This window comes from Physeter macrocephalus, chromosome 17, assembly GCF_002837175.3.
Source record: "Physeter macrocephalus isolate SW-GA chromosome 17, ASM283717v5, whole genome shotgun sequence".
Classification (NCBI taxonomy): Eukaryota; Metazoa; Chordata; class Mammalia; order Artiodactyla; family Physeteridae; genus Physeter; species Physeter macrocephalus.
In genome coordinates this window covers 22,843,702-22,870,176 of record NC_041230.1, presented here as the reverse complement: position 1 = coordinate 22,870,176, position 26,475 = coordinate 22,843,702, and the positions used below count along the sequence as shown (strand labels likewise).

Below are 26,475 nucleotides of genomic sequence, written 5' to 3'. Positions count from 1 at the left end.
CCTTTTCAAGGCACAAACATCCATTTCTACACATTTATGTGAGTATATGCATCTTCTTCTGGAATTTGTTTTCACCTAACGCTACTCCAAACATGCAGGAAGGGACTTTGGATATTATCTGACCCTCTTTTTGAAGAGCAGTGTGACCTAATGGTTAGAATGTGGGGTTTGGAGGTAGGCAGACAAGGATTCAGATCCCAGACAGGCAAGCTGTGTGACCTTGGATAAACCACCTGACTTCTCCAGGCCTCAGTTTTCTCACCTGTGGGACAGGGATAAGAGTGCTCTTCTCACCCACCTAGAAGAGGATAAAAGGGGATGCCAGCGTGGGCAACACTCTAGCCAAGTCCCCTGCACAGGCAATTGCTCAGTTTCTGTCATTCAGTCCTTCTTATTGACATATGTAATAGGCTCAGAAACCTTATTTGTATAAACTTTTTATACAAATACTATATAACAAATTACACTAAGACTTGGTGGTTTAAGTAAACATACATTTATTATCTTACAGTTCCTGTGGGTCATGAGTCTGAGCATAGTTTCCCTGGGTCTTTTGCTTTGGGGTCTCTCCAAGTCTGTAATCAAGGTGTGAGCCAGAGCTGAGGTCTCATCTGAATGCTCCACTGAGGAAGGATTCACTTTGAAGCTCAGGTGGTTGTTGGCAGGACCAATGGCTCAAGGGCTGCTGGACTGACAGCCTCAGCTCTTGCGGGGTATTGGTTAGAGCCTGCCCTCCATTCCTTGCACGTGAGCCCATCCAAAATGGCAGCTTGCTTCACAGAAGCATGCAAGCCAAGAAGACAATAGAGTTGGCTAACAAGACGAAAGTCACAATCTTCTGGAACCAAATCACAGAAGTGACATCTCATCACTTTTGCCATATTCTGTGGTCAGAAGTAAGTCTCTAGGCCAGTCCATGGTCAATTGGCGGAAGTGACTACCAGGAGGCAGTAATCTTGAGGGGTCATTTGAGACTCTGCCTGACTCTAAAATGTTCATTTCAACTAGAATTTTCTGGTGCCTTTTAGGTGCCAGGCACTATCCTTGGGCTGGGAATAAAAAAGTAGATGAGTTGAGGTTTCTATCTCCCAGGAACTTTTTTCTGTGAAGTGTTCTCTGCTTCAGGTTCTTACTCACTTTTCACTGCTGTGAATACTTTGGGACCTAGGTAAGATCTCTGTTGAGGAAAGGAGGAAAATTACTAACAACTCCCTAATGTAAATGAGTTAACTGGACCCTTTCCCTCCATCACACGGTGCTCAGAGGGAAGACACACACACACACACACACACACACACACACACACACACACACACACACACACACAGTGAGCTAGTTCTGAGGGGCCTTTGCAGAGTAGTGGTCACTGTGCTGGGTGCTATGGACACAAAGGTCCTGTGCTCCCCAGACCAAACCCTGCCCTGGGGGAGCATACTGGGTGATGAGGAGAAGGCAGGAAAACTCACAGGTTCAGCCTGGAGTGAGGCCAGACCCACTCCACAGTGGAGGCCAGACCCATAGGGGGAGCTGGCATAGCAGTTCTCCTTAAAGCAAAAACAGATATAGCCAGTAGTTGAAAAGCTGAAACCAAGCTTTGCTCTATTACTTAGGGGGCTTTGGCGGCTTGATTTCAGAGCAACAGAGGTTCCCTTCTCCAACACCCCTCTTGCTCCACTCTGACATCCACCTCACAGATGCCAGAGAGGCTTGTTACAGGGAGCTAACAGACACAAACTCTTAGCCTTTGTGAAAAAGCAGCTCCCCTCCTCTAAAGGAACCTCATCTTCACTGACTAATCACTGGGGTCTGGTGGGGACTGCCAGTCATAGACTGTAACTCCTCTTGGCCAAAGGGGTGAACTTGGTATCCAAGCTGGATCAATCTCCCATTCCCTTGCCTATAAAACATGTGACCCAAGCCAAGCCAGTCAGAGCCCTCCCCTGAAATTTTTTCCTGGGTGAAGCTGATAGGGAAGAAAGAGACCCGTTTCCCAATTGGTCAGGATACAGTTGCTGGTAACTGTGTTTTCAGCTATGTAGGGGGAAAAAATGGAGCCCAAAAAAATGGAGCCCAAGGGATGAGACAAAGAAAGAGAGAGAGACCTCACAGCATCAAATCCCTGTTTCCCATCTTTCTTCAGGTGACCTTTACTCCTGTCCTTCCTGGATATGTGACCCAATACATCTATTTATTTACTTGAAATAATTCAAACTGGATTTCTGTCATTTTCCAACCATAGGGCTCTGAATTACAAGTCTACCACTTCACCACTGCAGTTCAAGTTAAAGCTACAGATCTTCCTGGGAGAAGTAATCCAGAGGTCCAAACTCTTACTCATGTATAAATGACTAATGTCAGCTCCTTTCTTGAGAGCAAGCTGTGATTATAGGTTTATCTGAAAACAAACAGGGCACTGTAACTCTAAAGGTAGAGACAATCAAGACCTCCTTCATCAGGTTCACAAGCTTATGATTCAGATTCAGAAAACCTGGATTTGAAGCCTGGCTCTACCACTAACTGGCAACTTACTTAATTTCTCTGGGTATCCAGAAAAATATCTCTGGTATTTCCTCATCTGTAAAATGGGAATAAGAATATTTCTGCCCTTCCTACCTTACAAGGTTGTCATGTAGAAAAATATCAACATCATTTTGTTTCCCTGCAGCCATAATCCCTGGATGTGCTATCTTAAACACACCTTAACATTTTATTTAGGTAAATGCCAGTGAGCAAAAATGTGAATAATTCATCTCACCAGTAAGGCTCAGTATCTAAGGATAAAAGTGAATGAGAAGAGGGGCTTAAAACAGGATTGAGGAGTGGACATCCATCTACAGAGCAATAGTGTTAGTCTGGACCCCCACTTGGTGTGGATCCAGATATATTTTCATCATTTTTTCAATCTAATTTCTAAATTTTCTTTTTTTATTTCGAAAAAATTAAACATGCACATGAGAAAATTTTCAAACCATACAGAGAAGCATAAAACTAAACCAATCCACTCCACCTCCAGTCCTATTCACCTGAGATAACCACTGTTAACAGTTCTTGTGTATCCATCACAGCCTTTTAATCCAGATGACAACATTTATTTCCATAAATGCATCTTACCAAATACACTCTGCTCCATACTTCGTTGATGTTGTTTTAATTAAGGTCTTGGAGGTCTTTACATATCATCACATAAGTTCTCTGTTGTTGTTGTTTTTTAAGTTACAATCCTTCAGTTACCAAGGTGCTGGATTTGCTGGATCTGGCATCCAGTGCAGGGTTCAACAAATACTGTTAAAGGGAAGATAGAAGCTAGGGAAAGTGGGATAAAAGGGAGGATTCAGGAAAGGAGGAACGGTGATGAAAAGAAAAAGAAAGGAAGGAGAGGAGAGAAGGAGGGAGGGAGGGAAGGCATCAAGGGAGGGAAGAAAGAGAGAGAGATGAGGAGGAAGATAGGGAGAGTGAAGGAGGAAAAAGGGAGTTTCAGAGTGGTGGATCCCACCCTGGCCCCGCCCCCGGGCCTGACTCCGCCCCCGGACCGCAGGCTGCAGAGCCACCTCCAGCCGCCAGGGGCCGCCACGCGCAGCCTGTCGCTCTCTGCGCGCGCGGCAGGCCCTCTCTCCCGCCTCCGCCGGCCGCTCGCCGATCCGCAGCCGCTCTCGGGCTCCGGCTGGGTCTCGCGCGCTCGGGCGCTGCTGGGTCTCTTCGTGAGAGGCCTCGCGCCGTTCGGCGCACGCCGTACCCCTGCCGCGAGGCGCGGGGTCTCGTGGGCCCCGCTCCCGCCCTCCGCTCGCCTGGCCCGGACCGGAAGCGGCGCCGCACGGCCTGGGCCTGGCGCGGGGGGCGGGCACCGGGGCCCGGTCGGACATGGGCAAGAAGCACAAGAAGCACAAGTCGGACAAACACCTCTACGAGGGTAAAGAGTGGGCCGCGGTGGGGGGCGGCGAGCCCGCGGCAGCTCGGTGGGGTTTTCATGCCTTCGAGACCACCCTCGAGCGTCCGAGGCGGGCCGGGGGCTGCACCTCCCGCGGGCAGGACCGGACCCGCGAAGGGGGCGCGGCCCGTCTGAGCCGCGCAGACCCCAGGCGAGGGCGGCATTCGAACCCGGGACCCCCGACCCGGGCGGGTCTCTTGTTGAGGGGTGTGAGGCGGCCCGGGAACGTTCGGGGCGTCCACTGAGCGAGTGCCTGTCATTCAACAGGTGCTTCGTGGGGCGCCCACTGCGTGCCCCGGGCCGCCTCGGCCTCTGCGCCTCCTTCTCTCCCGTCCAGCGGTCACTTCGTTGTGGATACTGACCCGCGAAGGCCTCCTTTAATTGAAGCCCTCTCCTTTCATTTAAGAGTATGTAGAGAAGCCCTTGAAGCTGGTCCTCAAAGTGGGAGGGAACGAAGTCACCGAGCTCTCCACGGGCAGCTCCGGGCACGACTCCAGCCTCTTAGAAGACAAAAACGATCATGACAAACACAAGGACCGAAAGCGGAAAAAGAGAAAGAAAGGAGAAAAGCAGGTTCCAGGGGAGGAAAAGGGGAGAAAACGGAGACGAATAAAGGTAAAGGTCGTTGCGTTGCTTCAGCTTTGCAGGTGGTACCAGTTTCTGAGGGTTGCCGCCTCCCGCTGTCAACCTTGCTTTATTTTCTTTGTGTCTAGTGAAATGCTGAAACGCTTGTAAAATCGGACTTGTTTTGAGCAGGAGCAGGACAGAATAGAAACATGAATCATCTGTGAGTTTCAACAACTTTCTTTAATTATACTTTTAGTTGCATCAGGTGAGTGAGCAGTTAAGTCCTGATTTTCAGGAGCTGCTTCCTGCCATCTAGGAGAGGTAAAAGTCATGCTCAAGAAAGCCTCAGTGTTCGAGGTTTGTGGAAAATAGTCATTTCAAAAGTAAATGGCATCTATTGGGATTCAAATTTTGTTCTGAAATAAATACTACAATGCCAAATACATAATGAACAACTTTCATATTTTAGAACAAAGTTTGAGTCTATTGATGAGATAATTTGATCAGAGACCTTTAAGGGATATGACACCGGTGATAAAAATAAGCATTTTCTTAACCATTTGCAGTTAATAGAAAGTAAAAAAGAAAGTAGCTGCCATCTCTATTTGTAAGCTGGGTAAAATAGTAATAATAATTAACTTGCCTTCCAAGGATGATCACATACATACCTGGAATTGTCCTAGACTTCTGTACTTCCCAGATCTAACCTGTCACGGAGTGACTTGTTGAATCAGTTACTGGATCTTGAAGCTAGATTTCTGTAGGTTTAGTTTTATAATTTTTTGATATTTATGTATACAACAGAAGTTTCTAGTCCATGTGATTAAACACATCAGTAAGTCACTAAATCTTAGAGATTTTCTTTTTGGAATTTCTTAATTATATCCCTTTCTGCCCCAATGTTTATTGCCTTTGTCTAGATTGTGACAATATATAGAACTGTCTAATGTTTTTTTCCCTAAACTATAAAAGCCATATATGCCTATGATTTTTTTTTTTAAAGAAATTCAAGTAATACAGAAGTGAACAAAATGGAAGGGAAAAAAGTTTTGCTCACTCAGGTACCTCATTTAGTCTTCCTCTTCAGAGGTAACCAGTTTTGTTTCATTTATTAAAAATTATTTACTATTAGGAGTAAGGTAATTCATGAGTAGGTTTGACATAAATACACTACCATGTGTGAAATAGATAGCTAGTGGGAACCTGCGGTATAGCACAGGGAGCTCAGCTTGGTGCTCTGTGATGACCTAGATGGGGGGGATGGAGTGGGGGTGGGAGGTCCAAGAGGGAAGGGATATATGTATACATATAGCTGAGTCACTTCATTGTACAGCAGAAACTAACACAACATTGTAAAGCAATTATACTCCAATTGAAAAAAATTATATTAAAAAAAATGTCAAGAGCACTGCAAGGCTCTTAACATAAAAGCGGTGTGTGTCCTGCTCCATCCTGGAGTTTTACTTCCCCTTTTTTTTTCTTTGGATGTTTATCTCCATTTCTAAATGTAGGTTTATATTGCTGTTTACAGATTTATGTGTACATATTTTACTGACATCATGTTGCAGAAGATAAGAATTTAAATTAGCATCCTTATGTTGCTCCACACCCCCAATTTCCCTTCCTGCATTCTCCCAGTGTAGATACAGCTCAATATTCAGTGTTTATTTCTAATTATTGTTCACTGGAGACAAATGGAAAATACAAATACAGATCTGATCTTGACCAGTTAATTAATTGCTTTCATTTGTTTAGTTATCGTGTACTAATTCTTCCCAAACTTCTAAAAGATTTGTAAAACCCATCTGATTTCTGTGTTTCACATGGTCAGACACTTCCCCTTTTTTGGAAACATCCATCTTGCAGCCCTCTGTCCCCTCCTGCTCTAATCTGGACTAGTTCTCTAGGCCTCCTTTGTATTCGTTCTGGATCCCATGTCTTCCTCTTGATTTACTCCTTTGTTCTGGTGGAGTCTTAACTCTACGAACTTCCTAAGAAAGCATTCATAGGAGGTAGATTTTTGTAAGTTCTTACATGTTTGAAAATCTTTATTCTACTCCCATATACTCTCCTCATGTAGATTGATGGTTTGACTCAGCATGGAACTCCAAATTGGAAATTATTTTCTCCCAGAATTTTGAAAGCATTGCGTGTTGTTTTCTGGCTTCTAGATTTGCTATTGAGAAGTCTGTTGTCTTCTGATTCTTAGTCCTTGTACATGACCAGTATGTGCTCTCTCAAAATGTTTAGAATCTTCCCCTTTATCTTCAGTGGTCTGTTGCACAATGGATATTCTTGCCTTCAGGTCTGAGATGTTTGCTTGAAGTATTTCTGTGATAGTTTCCTTCCCTCCGTTCTCTCTCTTCTCTCTTTCTAGAACCCCTGCCACTTAGATGTTGGACTTCTGGACTGATTCTCTAATTTTCTTATGTTTTTTTCTCCTCTTTTTCCTCTTTGTTTTTTGTGTTCTTCCTTCAAAGAGACTTCCTAAACTTTGTCTTCTGGCTCTGCTCTTGAATTTTATTTCAGACCTTGTATTTTGAATTTCCAAGAACTTCTTCATGTTTTCTAATTGTCCTTGTTTTAACAGCATCCTGTTCTTGTTTTTACGTGCAGGATCTTTTATTTCTCTGAAATATTAATTGATGAGTTTTTTTGATATTTTTCTTTTAAGTTTCTTTTTTTGCTCCTTGCACTGTCTCTATTTCCTCTCAAGTTCTTCCTTTTATTTGGTCTCTTCCTTTTGTGTTAAAAGCATCGTTTAGTTATCTGTTGAATGTTTGTAATCTATTTGTATTTAAATGTGAAGCACAAAAGGCTGATTATATACTTTGTGCCTAGACAAAGTTTGTCAGCTGATGGACTTCACTGTGGACATCACTAAACAGAGACCTGATCATTTTGATTGGGAGCCGCCAAAGTTTTGTGCTTTTCCAGGTTTCTGGGGTTAGAACTTTTCTCAGAGGTGTCTCCCTCCTTGCATGCAGTAGGTATCTTGCTTTCTCTGATCTGCAGACTCCTCCACTTGCCTTTCATCTCCCAAGTGTGTTGTCATCTTTCATCCACTGTCGTCTCTTCTGTACTCTTTTTTCCCCGCCATCATCTCGTTTAACTGGAAGTTGAGGTAACCCCTTTTAACCACTTCTGGTTTTAGTTCTGACAGTTACTACCATTATGCCAGCTGATATACTCCTCATTTCTTGTTTTATCAATTATCTCATCTTTTTATTAACTACGTTGTATTTGGTTATATTGCTGTACCATATTTCATTTTCTATAACTTTTGAATGTTACAAATAATGCTGCATTGAACCTCATTGTTCACATCGCTTTGTATACTTTTATAAGGATATCTTCAGGATAGGTTCCTGGAAGTCTGCCCCTCTGCCCTTTCTTGACGGTGGCTCTAAGTATCATTAGCCACCTATATATTTTTATTTCATTGCAAATTAAGATGCTTTCGCATCTACAGTTTCATTTGGAAATAACACCCTGCAGAGTAGGGCAGGGAGGTGGATGATTTCCATTGTGCAGAAGGTAAAGTGGAAACTCAGAATTGAAGTGAATTTGCCCAAGGTCCCACTTCTCCAGGACTCAGGGCTAGGGACTGTGGGATACTTCTGGGGTGTCACTGGTTCTCTAGAGCCTCTTTGGGCTATCCCTTTTTTCCAGGCTGGACTGGGGAGGTGGAAGAGGGGTTCCTTTGCTAGGGAGACTTCAGAAGGACACTTTTCTCTGAGCTGTACTCTGGATCTCCAGGGAGTTTTAGGAACAGCAGTTGCTTCTGGTCTTTTCTTGGGGAAAGTCAGCCGTGTGACACCTGTGGGCCTGAAAGGGGCTAGAGTATGTGTGGTTCTGAGGAAGTGGTGACTCTTCTGTCAGTTCATGTAGCAGGAAGGGGGAAGGGCACAAGAAAAAGGTAAAACATGCCCTTTCCCTTTTAAAGTGTTTTTCTAAAAGGCATCATAACTTCTGCTTATATTTCATTAGCCAGAACTTAATCACTTAGCCACCCTTGCTGCTAGGGAGGCTGGGAAATGTCTTTTAGTTTAGGGAAGGGGTTGGGGGTATTATATTCTAATAAAAATCAGGAATCTTTTACTTAGGAAAATAAGGAGAAGATAAAGTTTTGGGGAAGCACAGATGCTTACAACACAAAACCCTGTAATTTCTCAAAGATGTCATATAAAGTTAAGTAATATTCTTCTTTTGAGTAGGAAGGCTCTGATTATACTAGTTTAAAATGCCCCAACAGATAGGATTATTGTTTCTCCCTGTAGAGCAGTGGTATTTAATACCAACCACAGCATTAAGAGCACACTATGCTTTAGGTTTTTTTTTTTTTGGCGGTGGGGGGGGGTTGTTTTTTTGTTTTTTTAAGATTTTTTTGATGTGGACCATTTTTTAACATCTTCATTGAATTTTTTACAATATTGCTGCTGTTTTATGTTTTGGTTTTTTAGCCACGAGGCATGTGGGATCTTAGCTCCCTGACCAGGGATCGAACCCGTACCCCCTGCATTGGAAGGCGATGTCTTAACCACTGGACTGCCAGGGAAGTCCCCATGCTTTAGTTTTAATCAGACCATAATCTGCACAACACCAAAGTGCGTTGGCTTTTTTTTTCCTTAAACATTTGAATGCCAAGCAGTTGGCAAAGAATTTACCTGCTGGCATAACTCTAGTCTTTAGAAATCAGAGTACAGTGATGTTAACACTACAGTCAACATGGGGTCAACTATATATTCTGAGCTATTACTGTAGTATGGTAGAAATATTCTTTTCATATCGTACTATTAAGCATAAAGGATCATATGTATAAAGCCATGAGTATTATACTTTATGGGCTACTTCAGATATTTTCAAAGGTAACCTGACAACCCACTTTTCATTTATATGCTGCCTTGAGAAGCTGATCCCTGAAAAGAATGGTACATTACTGCAGAAGTAAGGAAGCTTGCACACCGTGTGGAGAACTAAGAACAATAGCATGAAAGTGGGCAAATGTGAGGGTGTGTACAAGGGACATAAAGTAGTTCTCTTTTTGAAGCACAGAATACATGAAGAGGAGTATGGGATAAGATCTGAGAGGCAGTTGAGATGTCAGAGTAGGGAGATTGAACTTGAATATGTAAGCAGTAGAGAGTCAAAAACTTTCTGAGTGGAAGAATGATAAAAAGTTGAGCCTTAGTAACGGTAATCTGTTAACAGTATCTAGCAGATATTGAAGAGAGTAGAGACTGGGTGTAAGGAAACCTACTTAGAAGGCTTTTCATTGAAATAGCTCAGATGAGAGGTCTAAATTCTTTCATTGAAACTCAAACCTGTTCTTCAGAAAAGCCTAATCCTAACCTGAATTCCGTCTTAACAGCTTTGCAAGTCAGCTTCAGGTTTAGATGCTTAAAGAAGTTAGGCTAGTCCTGTTGCTAGGGATGCTATCAGAATAAAATGACAGGTGTTTTTCTTTAAATTTTTTAAAATCATGAACATTAAATATATAGGATATTATTCACAATGCTAGAGTTAAGTAAAATTTTGTTTTAATTTATTTTTTATTGACGTAACATTAGTTTATAACATTTTATCAGTTTCATGTGTACAGCATTATATTTCTACTTTTGTGTGCAGTACAGTATGCCCACCACCAAAAATTTAGTTTCCATCCATCACCATACAGTTGATTCCTTTTACCCATTTCACCCTCCCCTACCTTCCCCTCTGTTAACCACTACTCTGTGCTTTGTATCTATGTGTTCAGGGTTTTTTTGTTTGATTTGTTCATTTATTTTGTTTTCTTGTTTGTTTTTTATATTCCACATATGGGTGGAATCATAACAATATTTGTCTTTCTCCGTCTGACTTGTGTCATTTAGCATAATATCCTCAAGGTCCGTCCATGTTGTTAGAAATGGCAAGATTTCGTCTTTTTATGGCTGAGTAATATTTCATCGTGTATGTATACATATGTATATATACACACAAACACGTGTGTGTGTATATATGCATCTTTTTTTTTCCATTCGTCCATTGATAGGCACTCAGATTGTTTCCATATCTTGGCTATTATAAATAATGCACTGAACATAGGAGTGCATATATCTTTTCAAATTAAGTAAAACTTTTAAATTTTTTATTTATTTACTTTTTTCGGCCGCACCGGGCGGCATGTGGAATGTGGGATCTTAGTTAGCCGACCAGGGATCGAACCCGCGTCCCCTACAGTGGAAGCGTGGTGTCTTAACCACTGGACACCAGGGAAGTCCCAATGTAAGTAAGACTTTTAATGAAAATTTAAAACATTCATATACAATAAATTCCCGTTTTTATTAAACACTATACTAGGTCCCAAGGGGCATACATACTCATGAAAACTAACATTTGAGTATTTACTATATGCTAGGCATTGTTCTGACTTCTTTATATTTACTATTTTAATACTTAATAGCTTTATGGGTTAGGTGCTATTAGTATCTCATTTTGTTGCTGAGTTAACTGTAAAGTAGCTTATAACTAGAGAGGAGAAATGAATGACTGTAATTGTTGAGCAAAGTGGGAATTCTCTCAAAACACAATTCATTGATTTCTTTCGTATGAATCTTCCACACCCAAGGTCTCAGGGCTGCTGTGGCTTATTTGGGCTGGCAGAAAATCCTCCCTGCTTTTTCCCATTCTGCTGTTCCCTCCTGAGGTGGTCTTCTTTCTTTTTTTTTTTTTAAATAAATTTATTTATTTATTTTTGGCTGCATTGGGTCTTCATTGCTGTGCGCGCTTTCTCTAGTTGTGGCGAGCAGGGGCTACTCTTCGTTGTGGTTCGCAGGCTTCTCATTGCGGTGGCTTCTCTTGTTGCTGGCATAGCTCTAGGCTCATAGGCTTCAGTAGTTGTGGCTTGCGGGCTCTAGAGCGCAGGCTCAGTAGCTGTGGCGCACGGGCTTAATTGCTCCGTGGCATGTGGGATCTTGCCAGACGAGGGCTCGAACCCGTGTCCTCTGCCTTGACAGGCGGATTCTCAACCACTGCACCACCAGGGAAGCCCCCTGAGGTGGTCTTAGTCGCAGAAGATCTTCCCAGAGAAGAAAGGACTCTGACTAAGGGCATAAGAGTAGTGTTGGTCCTCTGATAGAAGGATTATTTATTTGTTTGTTTATTCAGCAAATACCTACCAGAAACCTATGATGCACTAGACTCAAATTATAAATAAAATATAGTTCCTACTCTTCAGGAGCTCAAAGTTAGGCTGGGAAATCAGACACAAAAGGATAAATAAACTTCATGGCCTGGTAAATTGTAATAGAGGTATGAATAAAGTGTTCTGGGAGTCCAGAGGAAAGTGTTTCTCATTATGTCTTGGGGACGTAGGGGAAAGCATCATAGAGGTAAAAGCTAAATTGTGTGGCAGATGCAGTTCTCAGCTGAGGGCCAAAGATGAGGTGTAGCTTCAAAGTGATAAAACTGATTTTTTCAGTTGAATTCTAAAATCAGCTGTTAAAACAAAGCAGAGTTCTGAAATTGTTTTGTACACTGGAAGCATTATTTGAGTATAGACATAGATATCTATGTATATATATCTCTCCTACAAAAGTGACCAATCTGAAGGATAGTACCTAGAACTTCAGCTGTTACGTCTCATACTTTCACGTTCCCATTTCACGCTGTCTCTTGTGATTAATTAATTCTACAAATATTATGTATTAGGCATTATTGAGCTTGGGGGTACAGAGCTGAACAAGACTTGGGCCTCTGCCCACCAGGAACTCCAGAAAGAGGCAAATGTGTCTATGACATGCAATGAGTGTTATAATATTAATAATATGAGCAGAGATTTATTTCAGAGGTGTTATGAATTAATAAAATAACTTGCCATTGAGTCATGGATAAATTAGAATCTAGTCTGACATAAATGCAATGTGTTTATAGTTATGGAAATAGCCACTGTTTTTCTCTCCTGCCTCAGACCTTCATACACACAGGATATTTACTCTCCCTGGAATTCTGTTCCCACCCCCAACCTGGCTAAATTTTCTCTCCTTCACATCTCAACTCAGATGTTACTTCTTCATAGAAGCCTTCCCATACTTCTCCAGTCTAAATTAGATTCACCCAACAGTTATGCTCTCCTTGAAATCTGTTTGGGTTTCTTTTACTAAGTTGTTTGATGTCTGTGGCTTTTTACACTGTTGGCTTCCTAAGGGCAGGGCTGTGTTTGTTTATCCACACAGTAGAACCTCATTTATTGAATGCATGAATGAATGAGTATTCACCATGTGCTAGGTAGGCACTGTGCTAAACATTCACATACACTATCTTATTTAATCCTCAAAACACTCTGCTGAGGTAGGTATTGTTGGGTCTGTTTTAGGGATGAGGAAATTAGTCCCCCCACAAAAATTATGTAGTTGATCCATGGTCTCATAGCTAATAAGTGGCAAAGCCAGAATTTGAACCTGTTTTATAAACTGAAATTATAAACCCTCCTACCTGAAGTTAAATGGCTTTAGTATTTTTGTTCAGTTTTCTCTATGTAATTAGCAAAATAAACCACTCTTAACCAGAACTGTGTTAACTTCTGGTTTTACATATCTATTACTTTTAGTAAGTGACATTAACAATAGGGTTCTATAGTATTTTGGAATCATAAAAAAAAATTGGAAGGTAGGAATCAGAATGTTAGGTGGAGAGAGAACTATAGAGATCAAAGCCTCTTGTTTTACAGGTGAAACTGAGACTAAAACAGTGGATTAACTTGTTCAGGTTTACATTCTGGTAAATTAGAAGCTAGATCTCCTAATTTCTAGTCTGGCAATAACATGTTACAATATCTCCTTTCACTTTAGGGTAGTTTCCAAGTATATGTTTTTTATATTCTTTTTTTCTTTTGGACTCTGGCCCAGAAGGCAGTATTCTCTTGCCATACCAAATAGTAAAGTGGTCACTGTAGACCAGTCTAACTAGATAAAGTTACCAGATAGGGGTAGTTCAGCGACATTATACCTTCCTTTGGTACTTTTTCAGCTTTTCTGTTTCATGGTCATTTCACCATCTCATAAACTCTAAGATAAATAAGAATCAACAGTTGAATCTCTATCTTGCAGGTGATAAAGTGGCCTAGTGAGAGTAAATTAGTGCCTAAGAAGGTCAGAGTGTGTTAAGGATGAAGCTAGAGCAAGAACTTGAGCCTCTAGACCATGTGTCAGCAAACTAGAGCCAACATCACCTCATTCTGTAAATAAAGTTTTATTAGAACATAGCCACACCCATTCATTTACATATTGTCTGTGGCTGCTTTCTTGCTATACCAGCAAAGGTTAGTAGTTGAGACAGACATTATGGACCACAAAGCATAAATTATGCTACCTGGCTGTTCACCAAAAAAAAAAAAGTTTGCCAACCCCTACTCCAGACTTCTTGTACTATGGCCTTAGTTCTTTCCACCTAGGAGAGTGCTTACTGCCTTTCAGTCTGTCCTCTATCCACAATTTACATTTAATAGGAAGAGATCTTGTCTCTGAGGGTCTTCTTTCCATTGAACAGTTGTTGTTCTAAACCTGCCAACCTCCAAAAGATTCATGCTAGTTTTTCTGGGAAAAAGATACAAAACTTTCCTGAGTCAAAAATTGCTGCTCCAAAATATGTCATGAGGCCATAAAAAAGACAGCAGTCAACTTAATGGAAACTGACATCAAGTGCACAGTGAGTATAGTTTATAACATTGTTCTCTGGAGCTTCAGTCAGTCATATATTCTGTATTAGATGCTTTGGACTCTGAGAATAGAATGTGAAGCTCTGTATCAGTGATACTCAAAGTGTGATCACTGCACCGGCAATACTCACATAGCTTAGAAACTTGTTAGGAATGCAGATTCACAGGCTCTACTCTAGACCTACTGGAGCGGTAATTCTGGGGACAGGGCCTAGTCATTGGTGTTTTAACAAGACCTTCACGTGATTCTGATGCACACTGAAGCTTGAGAACCATGATGAGACCTCAGGGTTTGCATTTCTAGCAATTTCCCAGATGATGCTGATGTTGCTGGTCTGGGAACCACACTTTGAGAACCACTGCTCTAGATACTAGAACAAGAAATTTGGACATGGGCCAAGAAAATTAAGATCCTATTGAGAATCTTGAGCATAAAATAGACATTTTTGGACAATTTTACTATAAAATTTAATTTTTAAAATTCGAAGAACAGAGAATTACAAAAACTACCACCTGGATACCAGCCATTCAACTTTAACAAATTGTAACATTTTGCCTTTTGTTAAGTATTTTTGCCTTTTGGTTTTTTTAAGAAATTAGAGTACAGACACAGTTGAAGCTTTCTGTGTACCCTCCCAGGATCCATTCCTCTTCCTCATTCCCTACAGAGGACCATGAATTTGGTGTGCATCGCATGAAAACTTGTTTTTATAATTTTACTCCTTCTGCATATGTTTGTAAAATACACTAATATATTTTCAAAACTTACATAACTGATCTTGTAATAATTCTCAACTTTTTCCTCCAGAAATTGTTTCTGAATATAATACATGCTGATACAGTGTAAGTTAGACTATTAATTTTACCTGCTATGTAAATATGCCGTAATTTATTAATCCATTTTCCTTTTAGTAGGTTGTTCCTAAATTTTTACTATTTCACAGAGTCCTGTAATAAACTTGCACATGTCTACATGCACACTTGTGAAAGGAAGTTTCTCTAGGGTATATGCCCAGGAGTAGAATAGCTGAGAAGTAGGATAAAGGTAGCTTCAGCTTCATTAGGTATTGTTTATTGTTCTGCTAATGGTTGTACCTATTTACTCACCCACCTGCAAGGTGTGAGAGCCCCATTTCTCTACATTTTCATCAAAATTTGACATTTTTAGACATTTTAATTTTTACCAATCATAGAGATGTGAAATGCCTTCCAGTTTTTAAATTCATAATTCCCAGAGTTCCAAGAAGCCTGAAACTAGTTTTCATGTTTCTTAACATTTCCAGTTTTTTTTTCTGGGAATTACTTATGATACCCTTTACCCATTTTCTATTGGGTTATTTACCTTTTTACATGAATCTGTAGGTGCTCTTTATGTAATCTTTGCTAATACTTTGAGTTATTTGTGTTTCTCAGTCAATAGGCTAGTCTTTCAGCTTTATAGATAAAATCCCTCCTCTTGAGTCATAAAGATTCTTTTACTTTATCTCAAGTTTTAAAATTAAGTCTTTAATTTATCTGAAATTTACTTTTGCATGTGGTATGAGGTGGAAATCTAATTTCATATTCTTTTTAAATGTAGATAACCAGTTGTCCCAGCACTACCCTTTTGTCATTGATTTATAATGCCAGTCTGTGATATATCAAGACTTTTGTATGTGCATTTGTCTGTTTCTGGGCTCTATGATACATTCTATAGGTCCATTTGTCCCTGTGTCTGACCCACATTGTCTTAATTATCACTTTATACAAATACTTAATATCTGATAAGACATTTTATTGTGACCTTTTTCAAAACTGTTCTGACTATCCTTGATTCACTCTTCAAGGTAGATTATACAATTGGCTTATCAAATTTCATGAAAAATCCTGTCTTACAATTTGATAGGCATTACATTTTATTTATAGATTACTTAGGAGCAAATTGACTATCTTTCAGTTCATGAACATGGTATATCTCCTTTATTCAGATCTTCCACAGTGGCCTTTCAGTAATGTTTCATAATTTTTCCTAAAAGGTATTGGTCATCTTTTATTAGATTTACTCCTAGGTATACTATCTTGCTTTTGTGAATAGTATTATTTTTTAATTGGTTATTTCTACCATATAGAAGCACTTTTTCTCCCCCCCCTTTCTGAACATATTATTCTCTCATTTTCCAGTAGATGGCAGTAAAGTACATTAAGATTTCATTATTAATAATCTTTTTAGTTGTGTCTTCTTTTTTCCCACTGAAATTAAAATGATTTGTTTTAGAGGTATTGATTCTGGAGTATTTCTAAATTATCTCCCTTTGTTCCATTTAGGAAGATAAAAAGAAGCGCGATCGGGACCGCGTGGACAATGAGGCAGAAAAAGACCTCCAGTGTCAGGCCCCTGTAGGATTAGACTTGCCTCCTGAGAAGCCTCTTGCAAGCTCTTTAGCCAAACAAGAAGGTTGGAATAACTCTGAATTAACTGTCCTGAATGAGGAGGCTGAAATTATTTTAAAGATGGTAGCCGGGGAAAGTGACTGGGTTTTTAGCTTTTAAGTTAAAGTTTAAAAGCTGTTAAATTAACATTTTTTTTAAGTTTTCTTATTTATATCACTGCTTAAGAGCTTTAAATTAGCTTCCATTTTGAACTTGATATTCTCATACTTCACGATATTTGAAAGATAAATGGAATTTCTCTATGAGATATTTAATGATGGGTATGAGATAAGTCATATATAGAAAGAAAATAAGCTAAACAATACTCTCTAGAATCTTCCTTTTTAAAACACTCTTTTCCTTTCTTCTTTACTTCAGAAGTAGAACAGACACCCCTTCAAGAAGCTTTGAATCAACTGATGAGACAACTGCAGAGGTGAATGTTTTTTCCAACATTTTTATAGCATGGAAATTGAAATGGGAAATACAGGATCCAAACCACGTCTTTTTATTATTATTATTTGTTAAAGCCATATTTTATGGCCTGTATCCAAATGTACTTGATTTTAAAGTGGATGATAAATATTTTGCCTGGCAATAGAAGTACTCCAAGAGACTGACTTCTAGATGTTCTCATTTGGTTTGTTTTAAATGGCAGCTTGAAGAGTGTTACTTGATATTCTTAATGGCAGATTTCTCCTTAATCTAAAGTAACTTCTGATGTTAAAGCTTTAAACCAGGATTAAACAATATAGATATTTCCATTTGCTAATACATAAACACACCTTCTGTATGTTTGTGCAGTGCTTATCACTGCTGTGAATATTCAACAATTACCAAGTCTGGGAGAAGAGACAAAATGCCATAAATAAGATTTGTGACCCTCTCTTAAATGCAGAAATTTGTTCTAAAAATTACAGTATCGTGATAACACTAATGTTAAGTTCTTAGAAAAGAATAACATGATCTTCATTAAAATATTTATTTTGATACCTCTCTTTACTCAGAATTTGAATTCTCAGCTCAAAGACATTTACATTATTGGCAGAGGATTCATGGGTATAGGGCATGCATTCTAACAATGAGCTTTCTTCTTACCATGTTGGCCTTATATGTCAACCCCAGAACATATCATAAATAATTTTTTAAGGTAAAGCCTCTAGTGCTATCTGTATTCAACACCTATTCAGCTTTGCAGTGAAAATCAGAAATTAATGGCCTCTCTTCCTTTTTGGTGTTACGGAACAATTGAGATATTTACATCTCAAGTCTTTACACTTGAGTAAATCATTCATTACTTGTCCCAAAGGAGTGAACAGGTAAGTATTAAGCATTCCAACTCAATTAGAATGTATGACTATAAAGCATTTTGGCTACCTTTTAATTTTGTTTCTTGTACAACGTAAGACCGGAATGTAGGGTAATGACATCTCCTTAAAAGAAATCTACTTACCAGGGTCTCTCTTAGTCTAAGGATGTTCACATTGCTCAGAACATTTTGGGAATTAGAACCCAGAGCCCCATTTTTTTTTGGAATAGCCTTAATGATTCTTCATCCTTGAGGCTCAGCGCAAATGCTGGTAAAGAATATAATTGACCAAGTTTAATAATAGCATTTTTGGTCAAACCAAGTGGCACTCTATGTTAAAATGACTGATTTTAGGAGGTGTAGATAATTTGCTCTGAAGAGGCCCTCCAGAGATGCTTCATGGTGTTATTCACAGTAGCTTTCATGGATAATATGCATTTGGATGTATAAGTTCCATACTGGACATTTTTGCTTATTCTCGGTACTTTTTAATCTCACTGCTTAGGCGTCCTGCTGGGAAGAACAAAGGCAGATTCGCACACACCTAAATTCAGATTCCATCTCTATTTTATCAGATTTATGACCTAGAACAAATCATTTGACCTCTGAGCCTCAGTATTCTCATCTCTAAGTGAGGATACCACCTCCTTGATGGCTTTTGTGAGGATTAGATATAAAATACCTCAATTCCCTACCACTGGCCCTGGCATGTGGTAAATATATATTTTAAATTGCTGCTATTATTATTTTTAAATAGTAAATATATTTATTTAATAATAAATAACCATTTTTATTGCTGTGATTATTTGGAGTAAGAAAGCTTTGATATGCCAGATTTCCAGAGGAAAACAACAATCTAATGAACTAATCTTATAGAGCAATGGTTCTCAACCCTGTCTATCCTGGAAATATCAAAATTCAACCCTAGAAAAACCATGGTCTGGACCACCCTCCTATAAGCGATTCTCATGTAGCGGGTCTAGGGTAAGCCTCCCACCCCACTGGAATTTTTTTAAAGCTCCTCTAATGATTCTCATGCACAGCCAGAGTTAAGAACCTATGATGGAAAGCACTGGGTCTCAAGTTTGGGGCTATTATGAGGACCTTTTTAATGTCAGTTTTTTGAGACCCCCCCCCCAACACACACACAATAGAAGTTGTATCCATTGCTTAAGAAAATATATATAATCAACCCTTGGTATCCACAGGGGATTGATTCCAGGAGCCCCCGTAGATACCAGAATCCAAGGATGCTCAGGTCCCTTATATAAAATGACAGCAGTCCAGTGAATACAGTCAGCCCTCCATATCCACATTGAGAAACCCACGGATACAGAGGGCCAGCTGTACTCATGAGGAAGCAACAGCTCTGTGGCCCAAGAGTCCAAGCCTAATTAGAAACCAATACGGAAGATTGCAGGTGTGCATTTATTGTTATTATTTCTGCTTTTTCCTCTGTGATTGATAAAAATACATAGTACTAATCTTCCAGAGTACAAGATATTGGTTAGTTAATCTAGATTTCTTATTTTGTTTCATCTTTCCCTGTGTTGGAGATGCTATGAATTAATTAAGCTGCATATTTTAAAAGATTCTCTGTCTTAAGGGTACAATTTGTATGTAAAGCATCTTAACCTTGTTAAATAGTTATTAGTCTTTAAAATCATTACTTCAGTTTTCAGTGAAAAACATATTAGCCTACTACAAATTCTACATCTGAAGGGTTTCCTCTGACTCATGCTCCTTGACCAGTAGATTTGTTTGTGATAGAAATAAAATTGCCTTTTTTTCTGTCTTCACAGGAAAGACCCAAGTGCTTTCTTTTCATTTCCTGTGACTGATTTTATTGCTCCAGGCTACTCCATGATCATTAAACACCCAATGGATTTTAGTACCATGAAAGAAAAGATCAAGAACAATGATTACCAGTCCATAGAAGAACTAAAGGTAACTCTAGTTACTTACCTCGTGTTGGAGAAATAGACTGAGCTATGCTACAAAAGAACATATCTGTTCACTTGAGAGTCAAACTTTTGGATCCTATGTGTACAAAATCCTGGCAGAAATCTGCATGTCTGGTATTCAGAATCTTTCTCAAGTTTATTTTAATACCTAAAATCTGTATTTTTTTGTCTTAGAAAACATCTTTGAGCTCTGTGATAAAAAACCAGACAAAATAAGCCATCTGCTGTCTTTTATTATTTTGTGGGTTTTGGTAAAATTTTGAATTTCATGTGTTCTATAAAATATTTTCTCAACCTTTAAAATAAAAAGATGTTTGATTTTTAATTTCAGATCAATGCAAGTAAAATTTATATATTTTTTAATTGAAGTATAGCTGATTAACAGTATTGTATTAGTTTCAGGTATACAGCAAAGTGCTTCAGTTGTATATTTTTTTCAGATTATTTTCCATTATAGGTTATTAACAAGATATTGAATAAAGTCAGTATTTTAATGGAAGTTGATTTAGAGTAGTTTCTTTTTCTATTTCTAGACATCTTCCTAATAGAGAATAGATTGACTTGTCTAGAAATACTAAACAGAAGTTTAATTACATTTTCTTGGGGCTTCCCTGGTGGCGCAGTGGTTAAGAATCCGCCTGCCAGTTCAGGAGACATGGGTTCGAGCCCTGGTCCGGGAAGATCCCACGTGCCGCAGAGCAGCTAAGCCCGTGAGCCACAACTACTGAGCCTGTGCTCTAGACCCCACAAGCCATGACTGCTGAGCCCGTGTGCCACAACTACTGAAACCTACGCGCTTAGAGCCCGTGCTCCGCAATAAGAGAAGCCACCACAACGAAGAGTAGCCTCCGCTCGCCACAACCAGAGGGAGCCCACGTGCAGCAATGAAGACCCAACGCAGCCAAAAATAAAAATAAATAAATAAGAAGTTTAATTACATTTTCTAGTTTGATGAAAGTCATTTGCTCCCTGAGTTCACTTCGGCTCTATACTTGTTTAGCATATTTTCTTCAACTTTAAGAAGAAAGAAATTTATAAATTACAAGTAAAGAACCTACAAGCTACTAAGATGATACATAATGCCTAATGTTATAGTTGAAGTTTTTTCCATCTTTAAATAGCCTTGGTATATATGTTGGTTTCAGAGTTATACTTTACATTTTAGTCATCCGAAGAAAAGGAACCGTGTGTTTTCTTTTTTAATTTGCTCTGTACCAAACCATTACGAACTTAACTGGTTTAGATAATATCTATTCTATCTTTGTTGTTTTCTGGTTGAACATTGTAGTGTTCACCTGACCTAAGGGCTAGACCCTAATCAGTTACAGAAGGAAAATAAGACAGTAAACGTTTACTTGGTCTCTTTTTTTTTTTTCATCCACGTTGATCGGTTGAAATTTATAACACTAGCATTTAGTTCTGTCTTTACTATCAACTTGAATGTATAGATAATATTTCACTCTGAGAAACCTGAATTGTATTCTCTTGTATTCAAAGAAATGGAAACTTTTCTCAACTTTTTATCTGGTAAAAATTAGGCTAGAACTGTTGATTTCAGCATATTTCAGACCTTATATATTGCTTAATGGAAAATTTTTCACAGTTTTTTTTTCCTTTTTGTGAATAGTTTTCCTTGGATCTTTCCCTTATGATGACATGAGGGAATAGAAGTATGCCCCCTAAGTGTTTTTGAGCAAATGGTCAAGATTTATCATAATTGAAATGAACAAGTATTTTTAACTTTTTGGAGTTTTCTACATTACTACACTTTTTTCTCAGGAAAATTCCATAGCCCGATGTAGTATTTATTAGCTTATCCAGCTCATTAGGCTGTTCAAGGTTTGGTTTTTTTTTATTACTACATGAAAAGTATGCAGAAAGGTCATTCAGCTTTATGAATGATGAAGTGCCATTACACAAAAGTCCAGTAAAGCCTAGCACGTGGCAGTTAAGATTCATGGAATCTACAAATTGCTTTAACAGATCAGCCCTGTAATCAGAGTAGTCCAGTACTCTCTTGCCAGTTATAGGCCAATGGTCATTTAGTGTAATAGTCATCTAGTGTCTCCCCTCATTTGCCTCTCCTACCCCCAAATATATAGTTAATAATTCTTAATGGAATGGAAGCTTTTCAGAACATCTGTAACAAGGGTTCTTAACCTGGGGTCCTTTGGGTAGCCATGGATGAGCCTTTAGGGGGACCAGGAACCTTATAAAATGACATGAAAATTTTGTGTTCACCTTTGTATTACATGTGTGTGCTTGAGGAGTGGATCCATAGGTTTCATCAGATTCTTAGGGATCCAGGACCTAGCAAAATCCTAACTGATTAGAGACTTGGCCAAGAACTGAGGATCCACATATACTTCTTTTCATTTCCTTTAAATTTAATATCAAATTTATTGTGACCCAGTCTTCTCATATGCTTTTAAATAATATTCAGTCTACCTATCTTCATTACATTAAGTGTTCTAAGCTGTCATCACTAGTTATTAAATGATGAGGCTTGAATGTTTCGTTTTAAATTCGGAGGAGGAGTTTGGGGCTCAGATTCTTTTTTGTTGGGTTTTTATCATTTTAACTTAGTAAGGCCTTGGCATAATCACTCTCACATTTATACAATGTAAAGATTACTAAACCATGAAAATAGGCAGTGGGATTGAGTTCCCCAGCACATGTGCATACTTTGAAATTTAAACCAAAAGTACAGTTTTGATAATTTGCCTACTGCAGTTACATGTTGTAACTCTGAGGTTGTATGGTTTATTTCAGGTTGGCATGATTTTGCAACATTCTGCAAATTATGTTTAGCTTATAATAGTATCCAAACACTTAAAATTAGTGTAAATGTTTTGCCATTTTTGCTCAGTTAATTTGAATCTGGTAGGAAATATTGTGATAATTTAACATTGTCCCGGTTTTCAGTCAAGATCTGAAGTAAAATATGTAACTCGTAACTGGAGAATTAAGATGTTTGTTTTAAAACTAAGAATATTTTTTAATTAAATGAAGTACACAGTTAAAATTATTAAATCTAAGATAGTATTTTCTTCTAATTGTGCAATAAAATTGTACTGAAGAAACCCATTTTAAAATTTTATCTAGGGATCTAAAATGTATATAGTTACTATAGAATGTTTAAGAATTTGGAAAGGAATGTAGTAGGATATTTAAATTAATTTAGCAGTATTCGTTTTGTTGGTGAGTTTTATTATTTTTTTTTAAGTTTAAGTTTTTATTTTTTCTTTCTTTTTCTTTTTTTTTTTTGGCTGCGTTGGGTCTTTGTTGCGCGCAGTCTTTCTCTAGTTGCGTCGAGCAGGGGCTACTCTTCATTGCCGTATGTGGGCTTCTCGTGGTGGCTTCTCTTGTTGAGGAGCACAGGCTCTAGGTGTGTGGGTTTCAGTAGTTGTGGCTCGCAGGCTCTAGAACGCAGGCTCAGTAGTTGTGGCGCATGGGCTTAGTTGCTCTGCGGCGTGCGGGATCTTCCCAGACCAGGACTCGAACCCGTGTCCCCTGCATTAGCAGGTGGGTTCTTAACCACTGCGCCACCAGGGAAGCCCTGTTAGTGAATTTTAAAACTTAATAAATTGCTATTAATGTTGCTTAGTAAACAGTAAAAGGATGGGAGGGGGTTTTGTTGGTTTGTTTTTGTTTTTGGGGGTTCTTTTTTGGTGGTGGTGGTTGCTTTTAATTTCTTGAAGACCTGCATGATTTCAAACAGGACAGGAGGGTACTTTGTTTCATTTTAATGCATTCCTCCCTAATATTTTCTCTGCAGGATAACTTCAAACTAATGTGTACTAATGCTATGATTTACAACAAACCAGAGACCATTTATTATAAAGCTGCAAAGAAGCTATTGCACTCAGGGATGAAAATTCTTAGCCAGGTAAAGGAATTTCTTTGTCATAAATAATAATTATTATAAAAATCTGTATCCCTTTGTTTTTTGGTTATAGTGATACAGATCCAATACAGTACTGGTTTTATTTTATAGGCAGATGATATTAAAAGTAGGAACTATTAAATGAAAAAAATTTTTTAACATAGAAAAGAAAATTAAAGCAGGAAGATTCTCATTTGGAATTGATACAAATAAATATTGGCAGTCACTCGTAATTATTTACTTAGAGGCTGTTGAGTTGGTATTCACCAGATAGACTTATATTGGCTGTGAAACAAACATCAACATGAATTCCAGGACAGGATAGATTACATGAATTATGAGACCTTTTAGAACGAAAGCTCTCTATTTCCCTTTGTAGGGATGGAATCTAATGTTCTGGTGAAGCACAGGAACTCCTTCGAGTAGAAAGAAACAAAATACACAAATGAACGATAATTTGGAATTGTCTCAAAGCCACCTCCCCACAGGAGCAGACTTTCCTTTGAAGGATAAGAACTGGTGCACATAGTAAGGCATTTGACATGGGAGAAATGTGTGCAGAGACACAGACACATCATCATCATCAAGCTTCATGAGGGAGCTTAAACTGATACCTTATTCAAAACAGATACTGTAGATAGTGGCAGAAAGTGACGGGAGTCTCGTCTCGGAGCGATGGCTGATGAATGACCTTGAAGGGCAAATTGAGGTGATCATGTGCATCTGCTGGGAGAAGAGGAGAGCTCACAAGATAAATCACGTCTTTTGAGGTTTTACTCACAACTCTGCATTGGACGGAAAATTAACTGAGACAAACCTGGCACCTTATCACAGCGGGAAGTCAGAAGACTGAGTTCTAGTTTTAGCTCTTTTCCACTAACTTGTGGACCTTGGCCCACCCTGGGCCCATTAACCACCCTGAGCCTCAGTGTTCTCATCTGTAGAGAAGAAGGTTTAATCTGAGATCTTAAAGATAATTGCTAGCGTTAATGTGCTAATTTTAGGAAGAGAGTAAGGAGGAGATCAAGAAGATGTGAGAGAGATTTTGCAAAGAAGAAATGAGTGGGTATGAGGAGAAAGAAATCAGAATCAAGGGCTCGGGTTCAAATTCAAGGGAGTTAGAGGATAGTACAAATGAGTCGTGTAGATAGATGCATATGGTTTTCCAATTTTTATGGTGATCATTTGTATCACAGTTTTACATTTAAAGAATTGCCTTGGTGTGCAGATGTCTTAGTGTCTGTGTGCTTGGCTCTGAAAGATTCTTGTATCCACTTAACTGAGGAAAGAAAAACATTTGGATTGATGATCATTCTTGCACTCCTAATATTTAGACAACATCAATTCCCACCCTTTCCTAGAGACTTGAGAAACTGTAATGTAAGCCAGTTACCCATCTTTGGCAAAATATGCAGAGGAAAGGGGAATATAAAATGTTTATCCCATTCTTTGCAGAAAAACTCAGAATCCAGAACCAAGCCATATTCCAGTTTTAAAAACCTGCAAATACTTGCTATTTTTGTATTTGAAGTAAAAGTGCACCCAACAAATGCAGTGTTTAGTCACTCCAAAATATGTACATTGAATTTTTAGGATAAAATTTAATTCACAGAATAACATATCCAAGAAAAATGTTCAATTTTGATCTACCACTGTTTTCTCATCTTTAAATAATGTAGTTAATATGACATGTAAACAACTCCAGTATCTCGTATTTTATTGGGGATGGGATGGCTGGAAGCACAGAAAAAAAACCTTTCTTTTCCACTTTCCCTTTTCTCTCTCTGTTGTCTTCCCTTTTTTCAGATCTCTTCCTGTTGAGGAGCCCTACGCATCCTGTGTTATAGCTTCCTGTTGACGGTTCTCTCCACCCTAGATGGGAGAGACCCTTACAGTAGTGATTTTTAAGTTTAAATTTAGACCTTCTGAATTACTCTTTTAATAGCACATCTCCCAAGAGAGCCCCGTACACCCTTCCGTGAATGGTGTCTTTTCAAAGATAACTGTTTTTGAATTCAGTGTAAAGATTGTAGAGCAGTCATTCATCATTTTTTCAGTTACAAGTAGTGACTATTAGGTGACTGTTAGTAGATGTGTTATTTTTATAAAAAGTGGACATATGCAGAATAATTCTTTTGCTCTACCAAATAAATACTAAATGCTGCATTATAGTATAAACAGTACTATTCATAGCATAGTGGCTTTGGATCAGACTAATCAAGGTTCAGGTCCTGGCTGTGTTATTCAGACTTTGTGTGATCTTAGGCCATGTAACCTTTCTCAGCCTTTTTCCCATCATGTAAAATGGCCTAACAGTAGTACTTACCTTATAAAATCATTCCTGCTATGTGAGTGAGCACTCGGTAGGTTAGCTGTTATTAATGGCAAGGAATCAAACCCTTTAGACATTTGTAAAATTGAGAATTAATAAACAGTATGCTGATTTGGAGACATTTTAGTTACCAAAAAAGAAAGACATTGCTTTCAAATTAAAATTAAACTCAATTTTTTTCCATGACTTGTGTTGAAATTTAGAAAATTTCTCTAATTGAATTATTTTAATTTTATGCATATTATGTTTTTCTGAAAATCTGAAAATGTTCTTAAATGTAGGTTCTGCTTTATAAAACTCTAGAATGGAAATTAAAAGGTTACTGAGAACTTTGTGATCTAAGCCCATTCATTTAACCATCATTTATTGAGTGCCTACTGTGTGCC

The 26,475-nt window shown here is 38.6% G+C and overlaps 1 protein-coding gene and 1 long non-coding RNA gene across 4 annotated transcripts in view; one reads left to right on the top strand and one right to left on the bottom strand.

Moving 5' to 3' along the window:
* Positions 1-523: 523 nt before the first annotated feature.
* On the bottom strand, positions 524-4,422 carry LOC129391398 (uncharacterized). Its single transcript, XR_008615423.1, has 3 exons — positions 4,288-4,422; positions 3,112-3,282; positions 524-1,177 (listed from the first exon to the last, which is right to left on the bottom strand). It is a non-coding gene; the product is annotated as an uncharacterized lncRNA (long non-coding RNA).
* Positions 3,588-26,475, top strand: part of BRD7 (bromodomain containing 7) — a 37,834-nt gene continuing 14,946 nt past the window's right edge. For 2 of the 3 annotated variants that reach the window (XM_007113766.4, XM_007113765.4), the window contains exons 1-6: positions 3,589-3,907; positions 4,332-4,540; positions 16,494-16,623; positions 16,977-17,034; positions 19,710-19,854; positions 23,650-23,760. In XM_007113766.4, coding sequence (XP_007113828.1) covers positions 3,859-3,907; positions 4,332-4,540; positions 16,494-16,623; positions 16,977-17,034; positions 19,710-19,854; positions 23,650-23,760 — 702 coding nt within the window. In that variant the 5' untranslated portion in view covers positions 3,589-3,858. Of the gene's footprint in view, positions 3,908-4,331; positions 4,541-16,493; positions 16,624-16,976; positions 17,035-19,709; positions 19,855-23,649; positions 23,761-26,475 lie in introns of all 3 variants that reach the window. The other variant, XM_024124946.3, reaches the window with a different exon arrangement.